Here is a 21,427-nt window from a genome sequence, read left to right on the forward strand (position 1 = left end):
ATTTCGGCAAAGGAGAAATGTTCACTAACACAGATTTAGACAGATTTGTGAACAAAATTTGAGAGACATAGGCCTTTTGTGTACATATTGAAAGTATTAGATCTTTGAGTTCAGCTCATGACAAATGGGGACAAAAACAAAAGTGTTGCATTTATTATTTTGTTCAGTGTAGGGGGGGGCTTAGTGATGGGTCCGACTCTATTTTAAGGCGAGTCTGGCGGACTGATAATGAGCCTTATAAAACGAGGGCTGAGTACTCCTTATCTTCAGTCACCGCATTCAAAACTCCTTCGAATATATCGGCAGAAGTTCACTCGCCTGACGGACTAGTGGTTCTAAAATTAGACTCACCGAAATATAAACTACTCGCCTGAGGCGAGCGGCGTGCTTAATTTCCAGCCCTGTTAATTCACATGTCTTGGCTACTACTTGATCCAAAATAGGAGTTGGAGTGAAAGTGTCTGAGTTACTTTTGCAGAGGCAAAGGCCTAGAAAAGCGTTGCTTTTTACCCTGCACGAAGTCCCTGTCCAGCTCCATCTGTCATTGGATCACTGATCTCCTGACTAACAGGATGTCAAGACTGTTATGCACAGTTTGAGCTTTGTATCCCTCAGCACTGGAGCGCCAAAAGGATGTGCTCTCACCCCTCCTCTACTCACAGTCTACCTCCAACAATGTACCTGTCAAGCTTCTCAAGTTTGTAGAGGACACGGCTCTGGTGCATTCAAAATACCTTGTACCTTAACAGAGACAAAACCGTGAAGATGATGGTTGACTTCAGGAAACATCTCCCAACCTCGGCTGCTTGAGGTCGAGGACTCGGCTCTCGTATAGACTGAATCATTCCAATTCCTAGGGACCATCATTTCCCACAGTATCAGGAGGGAGGCCAATATCATAGTGATCACCCAGAAGGCCAATCTGACTCCTGAAAATATTAAAACTCTCCCAGTCAATCCTGACCTGGCTCTATACCATAATTGCTGAGTCCATCTTCACCAGGTGAACTGCAATGTATTGTGCGAAGAAGGTGGCAACCACCTCCTCCAATGAATACTTCTGTGGCCCTCAGCATGCAGACATGTCCTACAGATCTTCACCACATCAAGCCACCTCCAAATGATTGACATAACCGCTGCTCAATACTTTATCCAAAACTCTGCCCACCTCCTGGCATCTAATTAGAGGTAGTGGAACAGTAATTCTGTAAATGTTCCAACTGTAAATACGTATAGGATATCCTCATTGTGATTCAGTAGGATACCCCTGTGTGTTTAGCTTAATAATTAACAAGTTGTAGTCGACTTCTTTTGCAGTTGTAGACACGATAGGCCCAGGAGTTTTTCGAGGGGTAAAAACATTTTTTTTTTTATCTGCTCCCATCATAGCCTAGATAAAATCGCATTTCAGATTGATACATATCTTGTTACATTAATTTTGGTGGATATGGGCTTCCGTACTTATCCAGTTTTCTGCTGAGACTACCACTTATTGATGTGCTCTGTACTCAACCTCCTACCAGAATCTGCAACAAACCACGTGAACCTTACTTTACTGTACCAGCAGATTTACCATATTCTCCAAAGGGACAAACACACATCTCCACCACCATTCCCTTTTTAATAAAGTGTTTAAGCTAATATAGTCACAGTAAACCTCAAGTCCACTGGACAGCTTGAATGATCATCAGTAGATAAGCTTTATTGAATGTGCATGTTTGGTGGAGTATTTATGTCAACAGCTCATTGAGAGCACAGTTGAAATAGAGCCTAGGGGTTTTTATTCCTGTTATTCATGTGGACGGAATCGACCGCTGGCAGTAGAAAATGAGTATGCGCTATAGGCTATTAGCAGTAAATTTGTCATTGATATTGACTGAGAGAATTGCCATATACAAACCACTTTACAGTCATATTCGCATTGCCAGATGAAAATTATGAGAGCCGTATGTCGTCGATAGGGGACGCTACTTTATTGTACGTGGATAGTTTTGGTCTATAGGCTGCCTGTTCCAGATGTTATGAGCACACATGCACTTTCACCAAATCACAATTTGCCTATCAAATGCTTACACGTGCATGGCAATTTTGAACACCACATCCAGATGATATACATGTGCATAATAATTGTAATACGTGATTTATGTGGTTTCCACAGCGTTCAGCTCGCCCCGTCGGTTGTGGATAGTTCAGATATAAGGAATGGTCACATCTAATCCAGATGCTAATATAAACCCAAACTGACATCAGATCAGCAAAGGAGCAACCCCTTGCACTGGTTTGATGTAAGTCTGCGCATCCGCCTATCTGTAGCACACTACAGCCAACAGTTCTAGGAGGAGGGGGCTGTAACTGTGCAGCAATTCACCTCGGGTCGGAAACCACGCCGCACCACCGCTGGCTGAGAGCAGTCCCGCCTGTAGAACATTACTGCGCGTATTCAGTCGGAGTGATATTCATGTTCATTCTGAGCATGTATAGTCTATATTGAGTGTAGAAATTGGACAGTTTTATCCAGACAAAGTATTGCACTAAAATAGGCACAGGTCGGAGAGATGTGAGCAGGCATCGTTGCTCTGCGGTTGGTGTCTGGGTGATCAGACACCTCCAAACGTAATGTGTGGATAAGTAGTCTGCCCATCCAGTGCGCTCTGTGAGAGAAAACATGAAGTCGTCTCGTGAATGATTTAATTTTACATTTCACGATAACAACACTAATAAAATTCAACAGTGTAAGTACTCAGCATCAAAACTATAGATTTGCACTATTTGCAAGTTTAAGTAAGTCGATCAGCGCTGAAACCGTGGACGATTACTATGCCAGAATGGGTCTACTACGATTTTTATTTTTCTGTGGACTATTGCACATCCAAGTCAACGGTAAGTCCTGAAAACAAAAACGTGATTTTGTTTACCACAATTAACTTTCTAGTACAAACATTTTGTTCCTGTTTTCCGTCGACCATTACTGCGTAAGTAGGGTATGGCAACCTACAACATCAACTAACTTGCCTTTCATTAGAACACCTGCATTGGTGTAGTATTTGGCCTCAAATGTTCTGTTTGGACCGAATATCCTTACGTAAGAAAAGGCAAGCGAAAAGGAGTGCCATGTTTGGTCACTTTGCGCGCTCAGTGCGTCCCAACATGTTTGGAAGCTGCTCTTTTCAATTAGGCTTTGCAGCACTCCAGACCGTTTTATGAATATTTTGTCAGATATCATTTTATCGAATTTTCCCGTTTAAATTGATTAAGGGTCATGCATTGCAGATTGAGTTGCTTGGTTTGAATGCTCCTAATTAGTTAATTCATTCAGCTTATGAAGTGCAATTTTATTAGAGATGAATTGTAGTGTTTGACTTTGCCCTTGGCTGATAATTGAATTCGCCGTTTATTCGGGTTGAATGTAACGCCATCCAGTGCTTGGCAGAATTGCTCAGGTGTCTGGCATGCAGTATTCAATACGCGCAAAGCTTTCAATTATTTTGGAATTTTGTTGCTAATAACACATTGTTACCCTAACCTTTTCACATTTGATAGACACCATTGATATCCTAAAGTTTCACAGTCGGATTTCTTTGCGTTTGTGGATCTAAGAGTTGAACCCCGAAAATCGTAAGGTTTGTGGCATGCGCCCGGCTGATATGGGTGTTCATATGCAGCTGGTCGAGTTTTGTCTTAAAAGTGCCAAAACGTGTAACGGGGACCATGATGCAGAATTATCTTGAGTCTTGTGATTTGTCTCGGTCTGTAATATGTGGACACTGTGTCCATTGGTCACAGGACATATGCATTCTCTGTCCTTTGAGACCCATCACTAGTGAGAACACAGCACTCCTACCGGTGTCTTGCTCAATATGGGCTCTGCAGGCCAATGTGTTGGCCCCCACTGGACTTGCAGCTGTTGTTGATGACCATGTCCACATTGAGAGGATTGATTTGGTGCGAGAGGGGGATGGTGCCCAAGAGATGGGGGTGTCCCTATGGCTGTAGACTGCCATAAACACACTGGTGCCCCACCCGCATTGTCTATTCTACATGTCTTTCATTCAACTCCTCTGAGAAGCAGTACAGTGTGCATTGCAGAGTACCTGGATGCAGCCCTTCGCTTTGGTTTATTGGCAATATACCACAAAGCTCCTAGATGCCTTATTGCTATTACAAATCGGTTACCAGCGCTGCTAGAGCAACAAATAGTGATGTGATGTCATACCCTAGGTATAGTCCCATCTACCATGGCAGTCAGCCAGTCAGTAGGCTATTCAGAAATCAAATCACACGGTTTATAATTAAGCAATAAGGCACAAGGAGGTGTGCCAGTATACCATGACTAAGGGCTTTTCTTAGGTCCCAATGCAGCGTAGAGTGCCTGGATAGATCCCTTAGCCGTCGGCCATATACCCCAAAGCCCTGACTTGCCGTATTATAAACCATTTACCAGTTAGAACAATGAATATGCAATTTGTCATGCCTCTGGTATACTGTATAACCTCAACAAAACAAAGTTTAAAGTTGGAACCGAACTGTTCTTTAACAAACTGTCTATTGTGTCTTTGAAATATGAATTATGCAAAATTATAATGAATTAATTCTTTAAATTCTTTTTGTTTTTTTTAAGGTGTTTGTTCATAACCCAGCAACAGATTGGTGTGGGTGGATGCTGGTTATTTAAAATAGGAGTTGGAGTATAGTACTGATGGACAGTTCACTCTCCTCATGATGGCCACTTCATTCAAACCTTTATAAATAAAATGTTCCCTTCTTGGCCACAAATACAATTACAGGAAAAATGTTTTGGTTTGAGTTCACTTTATATTATACATAGATTTTTACTGGATGGTTGGTATGTACAGATCGTTAGTAGTAGTAAGTAGTACAGTGTCTAACTAACTAGCTCACACACTCCCTTTCCTCTCGCTTTTTCATTTTGTCACTCTACCCTTAGTCAAGTTCGGTCTGAGGTTGTGTACTTTCTATGCACACTTGTTAGGTGTTGTGGGGGTGAAAGAGGCTGACATGGTGTTGTTAGCAGAGAAGTTTAGGCACAAAGCCATTGGCCATTGTCATTCGTTTGACTATCTGTGATTAAATGAGTCTTGCCAGCGCTGAGTGAATGAAAGTAAGCCTGAGATTAAACAGGAGTGTTGAGTGTTGAGATGATGCCAAGATATAGAGAAAGACATTATCATCCTCCGTTGCTATTGGATCGTTTGGCTTCAACCTTGCTCTACTGCGGCGATTTCAGATCGTCCAAGAGTCGGTATTTTATCAGTTCTTGAAAAGTGGACTTTGTGTAAGTGCAAACTCTGTAAGTGCCCAGTTCACAGTCTGCATTTAAAATATAGAATTTTATCTTCGTTTTTGTGTGTAACTGTAATTCTCCTGTAATTGCAAAGAACATTGTCATTAGTGAATGTTACTAAAGGGTGTTGATACTGTATGTGATTTTCCTTCCATAACTCTCTCACTGGGTTCTCTCAATACTCTTACTGTAGAAATATTCCAGCCAGCTATGTTCTGTACAGTATGTTTCTATTTCAGATGTCAGCTGAAATGGATGTGACAGATGATATGGTCAAAGTTAAAGTGCAGAAGGCGATAGTGCTGTTTTCATATGTTTTTATTTAGCCAGAGTGCAGCCAAATCCCAGTCAAGCGTACCCATGACATTTCTGCTTTCAGGCAGTCACTGTGCTGCTGTCGCCTCGGCATGCAGTTTTACCTCAGAGAGAGAAGAGAGAGAAAGTGAGTGAGAGAGAGAGAGATAGAGATAAGGTAAAGAGTAATGAGTTTGGCTGCTCTGTTGAAGAAAACCTTATCTCAGAAAGTTCAGGTTGTCGGAAGACCTTTAAGAGCCATTTCTTTAGGGATAAATCCACAAGTGCAAACCATTGTTACAGTGAGCAAACCACTGCTCATATGCAGGTCTGCAGTGGAGCGGAGATCTTTGGTTATGTATGATTTGATGACTGTAGTTGAATGGGTCCAGCCAGGCCCCGTTAGGGCCATTAAACACTAGTTGGGGGTGTCAGGAAGGGAGTGGAGTGGAAAGGCAGACACAGGAACAGTCATAGAGTCGACACACTGGAGTGTATTGGGAATCATCTGAGTGTGGCCTGATGGAGCGGGAGGTTCCAGGAAGAACAGGAGCTGGCAGCTTCAATCACATTAGCTCGGAGGGAGCCTACTAGTCACATGGCTTTCGAGAATCCACCTATTGGAATGGGAAGTCAACAGGATTTGGGAAGGTGGGATTTGATTTATTCAGTGAATATTGAGCAGATGACCCAATAGTTAGAAGCGTGTAGAATAGGTAGATTGTGTTGACGTAGGGGCAGATCCACATGTATTTCCATCAACCGCTCAGTCCTGTCTTCCAAGCAAATGCTGCGGCTAGCTCTCTCCCAGGATAACCCTCCTAAGTGCTAACACAGAAACACAGAGAACTGTTTGTCATCTCTCCAGGGTAATGATAGAATCATGTTGTTCTGTGTGGCTAGCCTCACTGCCTCCGATACAGAATGGAAGAAGAGGGGGTTGTGGGTAGTGACTGAGTAGGGCTGGAGGCAGAGTGAGAGCAAGTGCTTCATAATGACATCAAACACTTGCCTCTTCCTCCCCTGTCCCCAACCTGGTTGGGTTGCCTTTCCTCCTGTTGATTTGTTCGCAGTACAATCCAACCCTGGGCCAGAGACAGGACAATACAGGAAGTGTACTTCATCTCTAGCAGTTCATCCAGGATTCCACTATTTTGTCATTGCTAATTTGTGGTTTAATTGTTAGTTCCCCAATTTAAGGTGTTTTTGTTGTTTTCCTAGCATGCCATGAATACACCAATATGTTGCTGTAAAACCTTCCTGGATGCTGGCTCAGTTTGTTTTTGTTGTGTTTCATATGCATGTGTCCATTATAAATGATAAATAATACAAATTGTTTTTTTAGTCACTTGTTTTGTAAATAAGTGGTTTTTGATCACTTCAACAAAGCACAATAAGACAAACCAATCCCTTTATGGAGGGAAAAGAAAATTAGCTGTATTTCTGTCACTGGTTTGTACAAGTATGTTGTTGATATTCAGGCTTGTGTTTTGTGGTGGCATGCGTGCCTGCCAGGACGACCCCGGCTCTCATTTATACACACATCTACCAGACTTTCTCTATGCACAGTATGATGTACACATAACCAATCCATACGTAATATTGACACGTGCTATAACATGAACATACCGATCTTACTGTTTGCTGGTGTTCATAGCAAATCATAACCTCTCCTCTCCTCCTAGGATCTCGCCTGCGCCAGGATGACTCCCCCCCCCGGATCGTGGAGCACCCATCCGACCTCATCGTGTCCAAGGGCGAGCCGGCCACCCTCAACTGCAAGGCGGAGGGTCGCCCCGCCCCCACGGTGGAGTGGTACAAGGACGGGGAGCGCGTGGAGACGGACCGGGACAACCCCCGTTCCCACCGCATGCTGCTGCCCAGCGGCTCGCTCTTCTTCCTGCGCATCGTCCACGGCCGACGCAGCAAGCCGGACGACGGCAGCTACGTGTGTGTGGCCCGCAACTACCTGGGGGAGGCGGTGAGCAGGAACGCATCCTTGGAAGTAGCATGTAAGTCCCATCCACAATGCTCCCTGTTCTGGAGTGCCGGCGGAGAGATGCAGTGTATGAGTGTTATTTCCCTAGCTGGCCTGGGTTGTTAATGGTCCTGGGTTTACAAAATGGAAAATAAAACTCAAAATAGGGTATTGCTTTATAGATGGTCATGTTAAAGTAACAACTTTAAATGAATGAAGCATAATAAACAGAAATAATTTGCAGAATCATTTGTTGTACAATGGCTTATTTGATGTGTAGTAGTAGTGGTAGTGTGTGTCGTGTGTATGTGTGTGTGTGTTTCGAGACCCGCTTGGGCTCTATCTGTATGTCTCCCTAGGTCTTCACCGTGTGACAGCGGCTTGATTTATTGATTGCCATTACTGGGGTCCTAAGAGGCTAAATAAAACAGTCATGAAAAATGGATGAAGTCCCTAGATTGTTCTTTTATTTGTTTTGACGTCATGCTGTCTGTCTCACTGCCCCTCGCGGGGACAGTTATGGCTTCAGGGATGGGAGGAGTTGATGTTAAATGAGGTGGTGCCTTTGGTATTGCTTTCGAGGTGACAGTGTATGTTGGGGGTAGAGGTCAAGGAGGAGTTGGACGAAAGGGACATAGCTCTCCGCTGTGGGAGGGGACTGTCATCATCTGGGGAACCCGACCTGTCCTGGGCCATTTTCTTATAAAATACCTATGTGCTGTAGCCACATCCTGTACAAGTGTGCAGAACTGAAACATACACTCACCTAAAGGATTATTAGGAACACCATACTAATACTGTGTTTGACCCCCTTTCGCCTTCAGAACTGCCTTAATGCTACGTGGCATTGATTCAACAAGGTGCTGAAAGCATTCTATAGAAATGTTGAGATGCTATCCCATATTGATTGGATAGCATCTTCCAGTTGATGAAGATTTGTGGGATGCACATCCAGGGCATGAAGCTCCCGTTCCACCACATCCCAAAGCTGCTTTATTGGGTTGAGATCTGGTGACTGTGGGGGCCATTTCAGTACAGTGAACTTATTGTCATGTTCAAGAGACCAATTTGAAATGATTTGAGCTTTGTGAAATGGTGCATTATCCTGCTGGAAGTAGCCATCAGAGGATGGGTACATGGTGGTCATAAAGGGATGGACATTGTCAGAAACAATGCTCAGGTAGGCCGTGGCATTTAAACGATGCCCAATTGGCACTAAGGGGCCTAAAGTGTGCCAAGAAAACATCCCCCACACCATTACACCACCACCACCAGCCTGCACAGTGGTAACAAGGCATGATGGATCCATGTTCTCATTCTGTTTACGCCAAATTCTGACTCTACCATCTGAATGTCTCAACAGAAATCGAGACTCATCAGACCAGGCAACATTCTTCCAGTCTTCAACTGTCCAATATTGGTGAGCTCGTGCAAATTGTAGCCTCTTTTTCCTATTTGTAGTGGAGATGAGTGGTACCCGGTGGGGTCTTCTGCTGTTGTAGCCCATCCTCCTCAAGGTTGTGCATGTTGTGGCTTCACAAATGCTTTGCTGCATACCTCGGTTGTAACGACTGGTTATTTCAGTCAAAGTTGCTCTTCTATCAGCTTGAATCAGTCGGCCCATTCTCTGACCTCTAGCATCAAGAAGGCATTTTCGCCCACAGGACTGCCGCATACTGGATGTTTTTCCCTTTTCACACCATTCTTTGTAAACCCTAGAAATGGTTGTGCGTGAAAATCCCAGTAACTGAGCAGATTATGAAATACTCAGACCGGCCCGTCTGGCACCAACAACCATGCCACGCTCAAAATTGCTTAAATCACCTTTCTTTCCCATTCTGACATTCAGTTTGGAGTTCAGGAGATTTTCTTGACCAGGACCACACCCCTAAATGTATTGAAGCAACTGCCGTGTGATTGGTTGATTAGATAATTGCATTAATGAGAAATTGAACAGGTGTTCCTAATAATCCTTTAGGTGAGTGTATAATGGCCTTACTAAATGACTGGATTATACTTAAGCAATATGATTTGATTGTTCTACAGAATAACAACATTTCTACCACATTGTGTTAACTTTGCACTGACCGGAATTTAAAGAGAATGTGGCCTTGGTCCTGCAAGTGTTGAAAGGTAATTTGTTGAATGTTTTTGCTTAATGCGATTGAGCTATTTAGCGTTGTTGTGACAAGGTAGGTAGTACATAATTTTGTCTGTACTGTAGTAGTCCATGTCATGGCAAGAACAACTCAGATAAGCAAAGACAAACAACAGTCCTTCATTACTTTAAGACATGAATGTCAGTCAATCCGGAAGATTTCAAGAAATATGAAAGTTTCTTCAAGTGCAGTCGCAAAAACATCTATCTTCATGATGAAACTGGCACTCTTGAGGACCGCCACATGGAAGGAAGACCCAGAGCTACCTCTACTGCACAGAAGTTCCTTAGCGTTACCAGCCTCTGAAATCTGCAATTAACTTCACCTCAGATTGCGGCCCAAATAAATGCTTCACATATTTCATTACATATTATCAAACATATAATATTAGCATTTTTACTGTAGCCTACAACATTAGACATTAAACATCTAAACCTTAAGCTCTGTCATCAGCTTTGCACACTCTTGTCATTCTCTCAACCAGCTTCATGAGGTAGTCATCTGGAATGCTTTACTTAGAGTCTTGAATGAGTTCCCACACGTGCTGAGCACTGCTTTAAGTTTAATGTGCTTCAACTGGCTCCAATGGGAAGTCACAGTCGTCCCACAGCTGGGTCACCTGCCACTTTCCTCCCTTCTGCTGACACATTGTTGTTTTCAGCTCATAACTGTTTTCTTTCTCCTGTCTATTGGTTAACCCACCACTGAAAACAGGGCAACCTCTCTCTGCTTTTCTTTCTCTGACTCCTTACCTTTCTTTCTGTCTTCCTCCGCTTCTTTTCTCTCTCTTTGCTATTCTTTGTCTGTCACTCTCTTAGCCTATCTCTCTCTTTTTCTTCAGTTAATGTGACATCTTTCTGAGCTCTGACTCCTACTACCAACCCTCGTTCTATGTACTATAAACAGGATCCTTACCCACTGAGCATCAACTGACACAGCACATCTATGGATGTTAGTTATTGGGCCATTCCACCCCGGCTTTAATTTCATAAGACCTCTATGTTTAACAGTTCTGGACAGAACAGCACACACACACACACACACACACACACACTCACAGTACAAATCAGAGACCCTTTATTTAATTATGTTAATGGCACTAAATCACTTTACGTCCTGTAGTTCAATAACCAAAATAAATTATTTCAGGCTCACAGTGTCATGACATAGCTGACTGACCATTCTATCTCCAGTCATATTTTTATAGTCATTCCAAATAGATATTAAACAGAGAATTTGGATGAAACACAGAAGGAGATGTTATCATAATTCTGTCACCAAAGTTTGCATACACAGTTCCTCTGCTGAATTGTTATTCTAAAGATTTTGAGTGGATATATACTATTATGATGTATGTTACGGTTAACCAGAACGTTGAAATCAATGTCTTTTGTTTGCAATATATTTTCGAGTTGAAAACTGAGTTAATATGTTATTCTGTTATCATTGGAGTGCTCGCATTTTTAACTGATCCCCTGGGATCCGTGTCTGTGTGTCTGCTTAGGTGTCTGTAGGTCTTCCATCTTCTGGAGGTCTCTTTGTGTGTGGGCTTGCCAGTGTTCATGTGTGCACCGTGCACACACATGCAATCCTCCGTTCATGTGTGTGTGTGTGTGTGTGTATGTGTGTGTTTATGCAAGTGCATTTGTTTGAGACCTGTTTGAGTGACCTTTGTGAGCGATGCGTGGGTAGTGCTGAAATGCGCTCCAGGGAGGGAGCGCAGGATTTCACCCTACTTATTTCCTCCTTCCTCCATTCCTCCTTCTCTCAGCCAACACTCTCCCTGTGTGGGAACAGGAGCTCTGGGCTATTCACATTTCCATTATATGCTAAACTGAACTGATTCCTCACCATGAACACTGCACTGCAAACACACATTCTGGAAGTTCATAGCAGAGAACACTGAGAAACAATGGAAACAAAAAGAAAGCAATTACGTATTTCCAGTGCCTTTGGAAATAATTCACACCCCTTCGATTTCCACACATTTTGTTTTGTTTTATACATAGTTTGTTTTTGATTATATTTCAGAAATGTTTAAACAATTCAAAAAGATAATTTTTTTCACAAATGTGTGACAACTTTATTAGAAATACTCTTATCTCATATACATAAATATTCAGACACTTTATTCACTACTTTTTTAGAAGTGCATTTGGCAGCAATTATGGCTTAAATCTCCTTAGGTATGGCTCCACCAACACACCTGGTTTCGGGCAGTTTCTCCTATTTTACCTTGTAGATCCTGTCAAGCTCTGTCAAATTGGATAGGGATCCCCAGTGACCCTCAATCTTCAGTTCCCCCCACACATGATCAGTGGGGTTAAAATCCAGGCTTTCCCTGGGCCACTTCAGGACATTAACAGACTTGTCCGGAAGCCAATCCAGCATCTTCTTGCCTGTTTGCTTCTGGTCGTTGTCTTACTGAAAGGAGATCCTTTGCCCCAGTCCTGTGTGCTCTGGATCAGGTTTTTCTCAGGGACTCCACTGTATTTTGCTTTGTTCATCATTCCCTCAATCCCTCCTTCCCCACGGTAGGGATGGTAGTAGCAAGGTAATGAGCGGTAACTTGTTTTCGCCCGACATGGCACTTGGCATTAAGGCCTAATAGTTGGTCTCATCAAACCAGATAATATTTTTATCAGACTTCCAGAGTCCTCCAGGTGTTTTGTCATATGTCTTTTACTCTGTGATTTCTGTGTAGCCACTCTTCCATGAAGGCCTGATTGATGGAGTGCTGCAGAGATGGCTGTGTTTCTGGCTGATTCTCTCTTCCCTTTATAGATACTCTGTTAGAGTGGCCATTGGGTTCGTGGTCACTTCCCTGACCCTTCTTGCCTGATTACTTAGTTGGGCTAAATGTTCAGCACTTTGAAGAACTTTGGGAACTTTGAATACCGTTGCAATTTTGTATATCATTCCACAGATCTATGTCTCAATACAATTCAATTTCAGAGGTCTACAGAGAGTTCTTTGAACTTCATGACTTTGTTTTCTGACAGGAACTGTGAAGTGGGACCAGTATAAACATGTATGCGTCTTTCTAAATCAGGTACACGGAATTGAATTGCCACAGGTGCCCTCCAGTCAAGTTCTAGAGATGAGGGATGATCAAAAGACACAGGATGCATGTGACGTCACTATAGCTTGTCATGGCAAAATGGCTGTTAACTTATGTGCGTAAAATGTTTCTGTTTTTATTTTCAGTTAACTTCTAACATTGTGTTTTCACTTTGTCATCATGGGGTTTTGTGTGTAAATTCATGTCATTTTGTTTATCAATTTTGAATTAAGTCTACTAAACAACAAAATCAGGAGAAAGTGATGGGCTCTGAATATGTCCTGAAAACACTGCATATACAGTATATGTTGTGTGTGTGTGTGTGTGTGTGTATATACAGTGGGGAGAACAAGTATTTGATACACTTAGGTACTCTTCAACTGTGAGTGACATTTTATTGCATGACATAAGCAGAACTTAATATTTGGTACAGAAACCTTTGTTTGCAATTACAAAGATCATACATTTCCTGTAGTTCTTGACCTGGTTTGCACACACTGCAGCATGGATTTTGGCCCACTCCTCCATACAGACCTTCTCCAGATCCTTCTGGTTTGGGGCTGTCGCTGGGCAATACAGACTTTCAGCTCCCTCCAAAGATATTCTAATGGGTTCAGGTCTGGAGACTGGCTAGGCCACTCCAGAACCTTGAGATGCTTCTTACGGAGCCACTCCTTAGTTGGCTGTGTGTTTCGAGTCATTGTCATGCTGCCATCTTCAATGCTCTTACTGAGGGAAGGAGGTTGTTGGCCAAGATCTCGTGATACATGGCCCCATCCATCCTCCCCTCAATACGGTGCAGTCATCCTGTCCCCTTTGCAGAAAAACATCCCCAAAGAATGATGTTTCCACCTCCATGCTTCACGGTTGGGATGGTGTTCTTGGGGTTGTACTCATCCTTCTTCTTCCTTCAAACACGTTGAGTGGAGTTTAGACCCAAAAGCTCTATTTTTGTCTCATCAGACCACATGACCTTCTTCCATTCCTCCTCTGGATCACCCAGATGGTCATTGGCAAACTTCAGACGGGCCTGGACATGCGCTGGCTTGAGCAGGAGGACCTTGCGTGCGCTGCAGGATTTTAATCCATGACGGCGTAGTGTGTTACTAATGGTTTTCTTTGAGACTGTGGTCCCAGCTCTCTTCAGGTCATTGACCAGGTCCTGCCGTGTAGTTCTGGGCTGATCCCTCACCTTCCTCATGATCATTGATGCCCCACAAGGTGAGATCTTGCATGGAGACCCAGACCGAGGGAGATTGACCGTCATCTTGAACTTCTTCCATTTTCTAATAATTGTGCCCCTTCTCACCAAGCAGCTTGCCTGTTGTCCTGTAGTCCATCCCAGCCTTGTGCAGGTTTACAATTTTATCCCTGATGTCCTTACACAGCTCTCTGGTCTTGGCCATTGTGGAGAGGTTGGAGTATGTTTGATTGAGTGTGTGGACAGGTGTCTTTTATACAGGTAACAAGTACAAACAGGTGCAGTTAATACAGGTAATGAGTGGAGAACAGGAGGGCTTCTTAAAGAATAACTAACAGGTCTGTGAGAGCTGGAATTCTTACTGGTTGGTACGTGATCAAATACTTATGTCATGCAATAAAATGCAAATTAATTACTTAAAAATCATAAAGTGTGATTTTCTGGATTTTTGTTTTATATTCCATCTCACACCTGAAGTGTACCTATGATAAAAATGACAGACCTCTACATGCTTTGTAAGTAGCAACATCGGCTGTGTATCAAATACCTTGTTCTCCCCACTGTATACATATATAAATATATATTAATATTACATTTTACTGTAAAAAGTATATATAAAAATATACAATAATACATTGTGGGGGTTTGTAGTGGGTTTTAAGTGGGGGCCTTTAGGGCCCTATGACCCTATAACTTTAGCATGGTGTAAACATTCCTCCCTGAGGAGACTGGAGAGATGAGTAGAGCGGGGTTTCCCCTCCCTTTTCTTGCCCTGTTCCTTGGTGTCTGCCCTGGAGTCAGTGGTGGACAAGAGTTATAGTGGGCGTGGCTCTGTTTTGACGCATGCTGATCTTTCAGCAGCGCTGGTGGATTTGTGTTTTGCGAGAGCGGGCCCAAGTGAGAGTGAAGGAGTGCCAGGGAGGACACCCCGCTCACTCAAACCTGACAGCTGCTGGATGAAGAAGCAACCTGAGAACTCTGTGTCTTCTTGTGCCACCCCCACCCCACCTGACCCCATTCCATTCCTTCCGGCCCTCTCCTCCCTCAATTCCTCCCCCTATCACTCACTTATCCCTCGGTGCTCTTCTCCTCCTTCTCCTGCGGTTTTCTCTGCATGGTTTGTAATCAATACTACCCTGCTGTCCTGGGAAAGGATTATGGGTGAAGGGCCGCAGGACATCTGAGACACACATCAGTTCTCCAACCAGGCAGCTGTGTGTGAGTGTGTGGAGTGTTTGAGTGTGTATGCGTGTGCTGATGTGTGTGTGTGGGTAGGAGGGGGATGTGCTGGCCTGGCATATTTTTTTTTTTATTAGAGGTGATGGGAGAATGAGATACGATACAATGATGTACTGTGGATTAAATTTGCCTGTATTAAGTCCTATATTGAACACACTGTAAATCATACTATATTAGTATGCTGTAAGATAATAAGATACCAATGGTACTTTTACTGTGACTTCGAAATGGCAGAACTTCACCTGGGTCAAGACTTTTTTTATTAACAGTCTTTTCTGACATTGTTGTTCTGACACCCGTTCTCAGTGCCCCATATTGTAGCCCTGGCTCCATCAGTCAGGAACGCATGGACAACACCAAACGCTGGGTTTCCTCCTTTGTGATGTTTTGTCAGGCCTTTATTGCAGCTGTCTTCAGTTGTGTGTTTGTGGGTCTTTCTGCCTTAAGTATTGTTTTCAGCAAGTGAATTGCTTGCTCGATCGGTTCGAGATCAGGTGATTAACTCGGCCATTGCAGAATATTCCACTTCTTTGCCTTAAAGATCTCCTGGGTTGCTTTCACAGTATGTTTTGGGTTACTGTCCATCTGTAAAGTGAAGTGGAACAGGCCACATAACAAAGGAACAGGCCACACTTGCCCATGAAACAGCTTTTGAGTCCATTGTTCAATGACTTTTGGTCCCTTGATAAAGAGGGGACTACAAATTAAAGAGCTGTAATTCATAAACCTTTCCTCAAATTTGGATGTGAATTCCCTCAAATTAAAGCTGAGAGACTGCACTTTAAGCCCATACTCATTATTTAACTGTAGCTTAAATATATTTTGGTAAACAGCCAAACAAAAAAACGTGTCAGTGTCCAATTATTTCCGGACCTAACTGTATAAGCCTAGCTTCCAATTGGCTCATTCACCCTTCCCCCGTATCTAGTCACTAGGTCACAGGCGTGAAAGCAAATGTGTTCTTAGTTAAATTACCTGGTAGAATGACGGTAAATAAATTGTAGCACATCATTCAAAACAAGAATGTGGGCTACTTTGAAACAATACCTAATGAAGCTCAAAATGCCTACTGATCAATTAGTTACTATACAGAATAATGCTGCATTGATCTGTCACTTGTAAAACGTAAATAGGTATCATTCATGCGTGATTAACTGGTAGAGATTCTGTCCTACCGGGATGTAATATGTAGTAGTATGCTATTATATTCCTTTCTATTACATGCAATGCCGTGATAATTATGTGGCCTCTATTCTGAGTAAAACAGAGTCTCTGCGCTGTGAATAAAGACACTCAGATTCGCAGTCGCGCCCTTTGAAATATGAATAACCAATAATAATGTATTGGATCTATATAGCGCTTTTCACCCGGAGCGCTTTACATATGAAGAGGGAAGCTCCCCTCACCCACTACCATGTGAAAATGCTAATCCATTAGTCCTATTTGACACCAACGGCACTTTCAAGTTAAATAAAAACACCCTCACTTCTCAGAGCTGCGTATGGTGAGGAAATTATAATTGAGATGCTAATCACGTAGTTATCTTGATGGCATCTTCCCAAATGCCTTAACACAGGAAATGATGACAGGTGCTGAATTGGAAGGGTGTCTTCGGGTGTGAACCAGAGTTATGAGATGCTGGCCGCTTAATGGCTGTCTCTAATCAGTCTTTCCTGGGTCTTTCATGCATTAATGTTGATCTATGTGAAAATCGATGAACTACAATTTCATTTGGACTGTCTGTTTGATGACTAAAGTGCCGTGTTGGGAAGAGGCGTCAGTTCCTGTGCTCCAGTCCACTCAAGCCTCCAAGGCGTTTGGACGGTCTGGGCACGGTGTTTCTGACAGTGTTGCACAGTGTAGGCACAGTGTCGCGGTCTCCTGCTGTTTTGTCAGCTTAGCCAAGGATTATTTTAATAACAATCATCACCTACTGTCAGCAACATCCAGCCACCCACTGCCTGCTCCAACACTGAACCCTATTTTTGGTCTTGGTGGTGAAACACCCACGGACGTCCCTCCGACTCTCAACCCCCTGCAGGGGGCTGTAATGGAAGTGGCTGGCGGCTGATGGGAGTGGCTGGCGGCTGATGGGAGTGGCTCCAATAAATGACGCGATCACGTTAATGACGGTGTGTTGATAGAAGAGGGGCGGGAGAGTGGCAAGGGTGTTGATTGGTAGAATCTATTCCCAAATAGCCACCCCCGCCCCACACTCAACCCCCCACCCCCAACTCCCTGCCCCCTCGTCTGTATTTACACTCTGTTGGCTGTTAGAAGAGTTGCTTGCCAGACAGACAGACATCAATCTATAAATCCTCAGACAGGCTGGCAGGCAGGCAGACAGACAGGATAAACACCTCGAGTGGTCAGCTCTTTTGCCTTTCACACAATGTGAAGTATCAGATATCAATTATTGTGTGTGTGTGTGTGTGTGTGTGTGTGGAGGATGTTGTTGATACACTGTAGTGGTTGAAATCTGGTCATGCGGTGCTGTATTAGATTGGGGCTATGTGGGGGTGAGTTAATGGTTGGATCAATAATCCTTTAGCTCACTAGTGGTCAGTGCCGTTGTGAGACTGTGGCTGCTACTCCACCGTAGCCGCGCCACTAGGGTGTGTTTGGCATGTGTGTTTAGCCCCCAGCCAGCGCTGATTAATAAATCATGAGTCCCACTCTGTCACACTGACAGCTCCCGGCCTTCTGCCCCCCGGACCTCCCAGACCCAGGTCATGCCATGCCTCCCTGGGAGGACCCAACGGTCTGGGTGTTGGGCTACAGCCACTCAACACGTCCTGACCCCCATCCAACTGTCAAGGCTGTGTGTAGAGAGTGGGGTCAAAGTGGAGCGAGCACCCTTGGGCCAGAGTGCTCTTCCTGACAGTTCCAAATGCCAGGGGACCTGCTCGTTCGTGACAGTGTTGTCACTGTGTGGGCTAGCCACTTGCTGAAGAGCTGCAGTATTAAACCAAAAAGGGAGCGCAGGGGTTGCAGCGTATTGCACCACACTGCACAGAAGTGACGTTAGGTCGTTTTAAACTGGACGAGGGGCGCAGTAGAGTGCATCTTTGAGATGAGACACACATCCACCACAAGGTCACCACAAGGTCACCACAAGACGAAAGACGGCGATGCCTGAGAGATGAGTGGTTGTGTGATGGTTGATGATGGAACTCAACACAGCTCTTCATGATGAATAAGTAACATTAGGATAGCTACGGACTTACCTGTACAATCAGCACTTTGGGATTACAAAAGCAATCAACTGTAACGAAGTGTGTGTGTGTGTTTGTAGTTTGTGTGATTTCAGTCATTTTCTTGGCCAGATAGAGGGAGCTAAGGGGCTAGCATCTGGTGCTAACTGGACCATGCTAACCCCTTGGAGAGATATGAAGTACTTTGTTCAAGTTGGCTAAAGGCTAGCATCTGTTGTTAATTGGACCATGCAAACCCCTTTTAGAGCTCTGCACTTTCTTATATTTAGTTAGCATAGGGCTGGCTGCCTCTGATGTGTGAACTAGTATGCTAACTTGTCGTGTTTTATTGTATATAACTTTCGTTTTATATGATAAGGATCCACAGTTGCACACACCATGTCAAATAGGCTTCCTGGTGTCAGACACAAAATGGATTTAGAATTGGACTTGTCCATGCCTTTAAACTCCACTTGTCAATTTTCTCTGCATGATTTGAAATACTGGTGATTGTACACATTATAAGAGTGTAATGTTACATTTAGCAAAAAACAAACCTTATTTTCCAAGATAACCGTACTGTGTTTTCCTTGTTTCCCTCCTCTGCCATTGTCTTAAAGCATTTAAACGTTGAGTGTCAACCTCTCCCCACTGCCCCCTCACATCACATGAAGTGCAGGCTATATCAGTGAGTGAAATGGTGTAGCTAGCTGCTGTTGGGAGCTCATTGCCACTGTGTTCTCTGAGGAGACCCGTTTTAACGATGTGAAGCTTCCTGCCCAACTGCCTGGCTGCCTCAGCCATCTATTATTGGACTGAAGTGTGTTGAGAAGAGCCTTCTTTCTCATCTCTCTACGTACTGAAGTCACCATGGTAGAAAAGCATCAGTCTGTAAGGTGCCAACAGCTGTCCAGATGGCTAACCCAGGGCAGGCAGTGGCTGGAGGCCTTTGTTTTATAGTCATATTATTATCCATCTATTTAGTAATTACATGCGTTTTGCACATACCAGTTTTACTTACTCAAACATCTTCTGAGGGCATAAAGAAATGTGATTGGTACAGGTGAACACCCAATAGAAATGGAGAGGAGACGGTGCTCGTAAACATTTCAAATTACATCAGGAAGTTTGCAATTCTGCTAATGTTTGCAAAAGAGTAAGAGTACCTGTTATGCTATAATGAACATTAATTGATTACGCGCTAAATGTGATGTAATGTAGCTAGCATTCAGTGTTGAATTTTTGGTCTAAATAACATTCACTTAGTCTTTTGATCCAGCTTGAAATGTCCACGAGCACCGCCTCCTCTCCGTTTCAATTGGGTGTTTGACTGAACCAATCACATTTCTTTCTGCCATCAGAAGATGTTTGAGTAAGCAAAACTGGTTTAGTGTACAGATTATCATATTACTTTAATTTAGTAGCTGTTTGCATTAGAGAGAGACAACAACATTTAGGCCAGATGAGGGAATACTTTCAGTCTTTTATTTCTTGTTGTGTTTGTAGAGGCAGAGAGTCAGACGTTTTAGCCTGCAAAGTGAATCAGAGCTTCATTAAAGAGCTAAATTAGTTTTTTATGGATTTAATAGGTGGCCTGCCCACCTGGGCTGTACTGAGCCGACTCAACCGGGCCTCAGGCCCCCGGCTCTGGTCCACAGGGAAATTAAAGGCTTTGCAGAGGTCAGGGTAATGGCTGGGGTTAATAGTTTCTGTTTGGTCTTAGTACAAACGACTAATTAGTTAATCAGAGACATGGTCCTCTATTGTGGCTCCATACACAACAAACAAAAACACAAACAAACACACGTTTATTTACTCTGTGATGTACTGTACGGTTGTTTTGTCCATGGATGTATTTGTATAGACACATGAATAATGTACTGTATGTTCCTGCTACAGTATGTGCTGTATAGGTGGTGTCACGTTTGCGTGTGTGTGTGTGTTTGCTTGCGTGTATGTATTTGTGGCTGTCTATATGTGGGTTTGGGTTTGTGTCTCTGTGTTTACTGTATGTAGGCCCTGACAGCTGTGTGTAGGAGTGAGCTGTGGGCTGTAATGGTTTCTGCATTACAGCTGTGATTGAGGTGCCGTCTATAGGACCCAGCAGGATACAGCGTGATGTATTGAATGGCTTTATGATGGATGAGAGACTTTAGAGGTTCAGTTAAACAATAAGAAATCAATTCAGGAAGAGACAGGCTAATTAGAGGCTTGGCATGAGGGAGGGAGTGGGCATGTACTGGCAATTTTCTTTCCCAAGAAGTGACAATGAAGGGTGAAGAAAGAATCCAGCGAAGGATTAGAATGAAGCTATGTCTGGTTTTATAAGAGCACACTTATAGTGGTCGGGACCGGATTTATAGCATCCAAACTGGGTTATTATAGCTTTTGTGTTTTGTATTTTTGCAATACGTTGACAACACAGGGGACACTGGACAGCACAGGTAAGAAGTTCACAAACATATCCCCTCATCACATAATCCATCCCTCCTCTCACGTCTTCCACTTCACTCTGCTCCCCAGTTTTCTGACTGGACATGGAGAGGGGCATCTCCACTGTGTGCCAGAGGGCATCCGTGGAGATGGTTTTATCGATGTGACCTACCCTACAAACCCCTGTAATGTAGGGCAACCTCTCAGTTCCACCCAGCACTCTACTGCACAGGGCCTCATCACTCAGCCCCATCACAGCATCAACCACAGAGAGTAGGGATATACCAGGATCACAATACAGGGTGACGTCAGGGTGACATGCTAGGACAGCACTACAGGGTGACATGCTAGGACAACACTACAGGGTGACATGCTAGGACAACACTACAGGGTGACATGCTAGGACAACACTACAGGGTGACATGCTAGGACAACACTACAGGGTGACATGCTAGGACAACACTACAGGGTGACAGAGATGAGGAATAGACCAGGGCTAGGACGACTCAATAGGATGACATCATACTTCTACAGTCACAGAGATGAGTAATATACCAGGGCTAGGA

The 21,427-nt window shown here is 43.6% G+C and overlaps 1 protein-coding gene across 9 annotated transcripts in view; it reads left to right on the forward strand.

Annotated features, from left to right (window-relative positions):
• LOC105010784 (roundabout homolog 2) overlaps nucleotides 1-21,427 on the forward strand; it is a 155,371-nt gene that overhangs the window by 70,254 nt on the left and 63,690 nt on the right. For 5 of the 9 annotated variants that reach the window (XM_029121167.2, XM_029121164.2, XM_029121166.2 and 2 more), the window contains one exon: nucleotides 7,282-7,608. In XM_029121167.2, coding sequence (XP_028977000.1) covers nucleotides 7,282-7,608 — 327 coding nt within the window. Of the gene's footprint in view, nucleotides 1-2,335; nucleotides 2,881-7,281; nucleotides 7,609-21,427 lie in introns of those variants that run through there. The other 4 variants (XM_029121168.2, XM_029121170.2, XM_029121169.2 and 1 more) reach the window with 1 other exon arrangement.

The sequence above is a fragment of the Esox lucius genome, chromosome 7 (assembly GCF_011004845.1).
Source record: "Esox lucius isolate fEsoLuc1 chromosome 7, fEsoLuc1.pri, whole genome shotgun sequence".
Classification (NCBI taxonomy): Eukaryota; Metazoa; Chordata; class Actinopteri; order Esociformes; family Esocidae; genus Esox; species Esox lucius.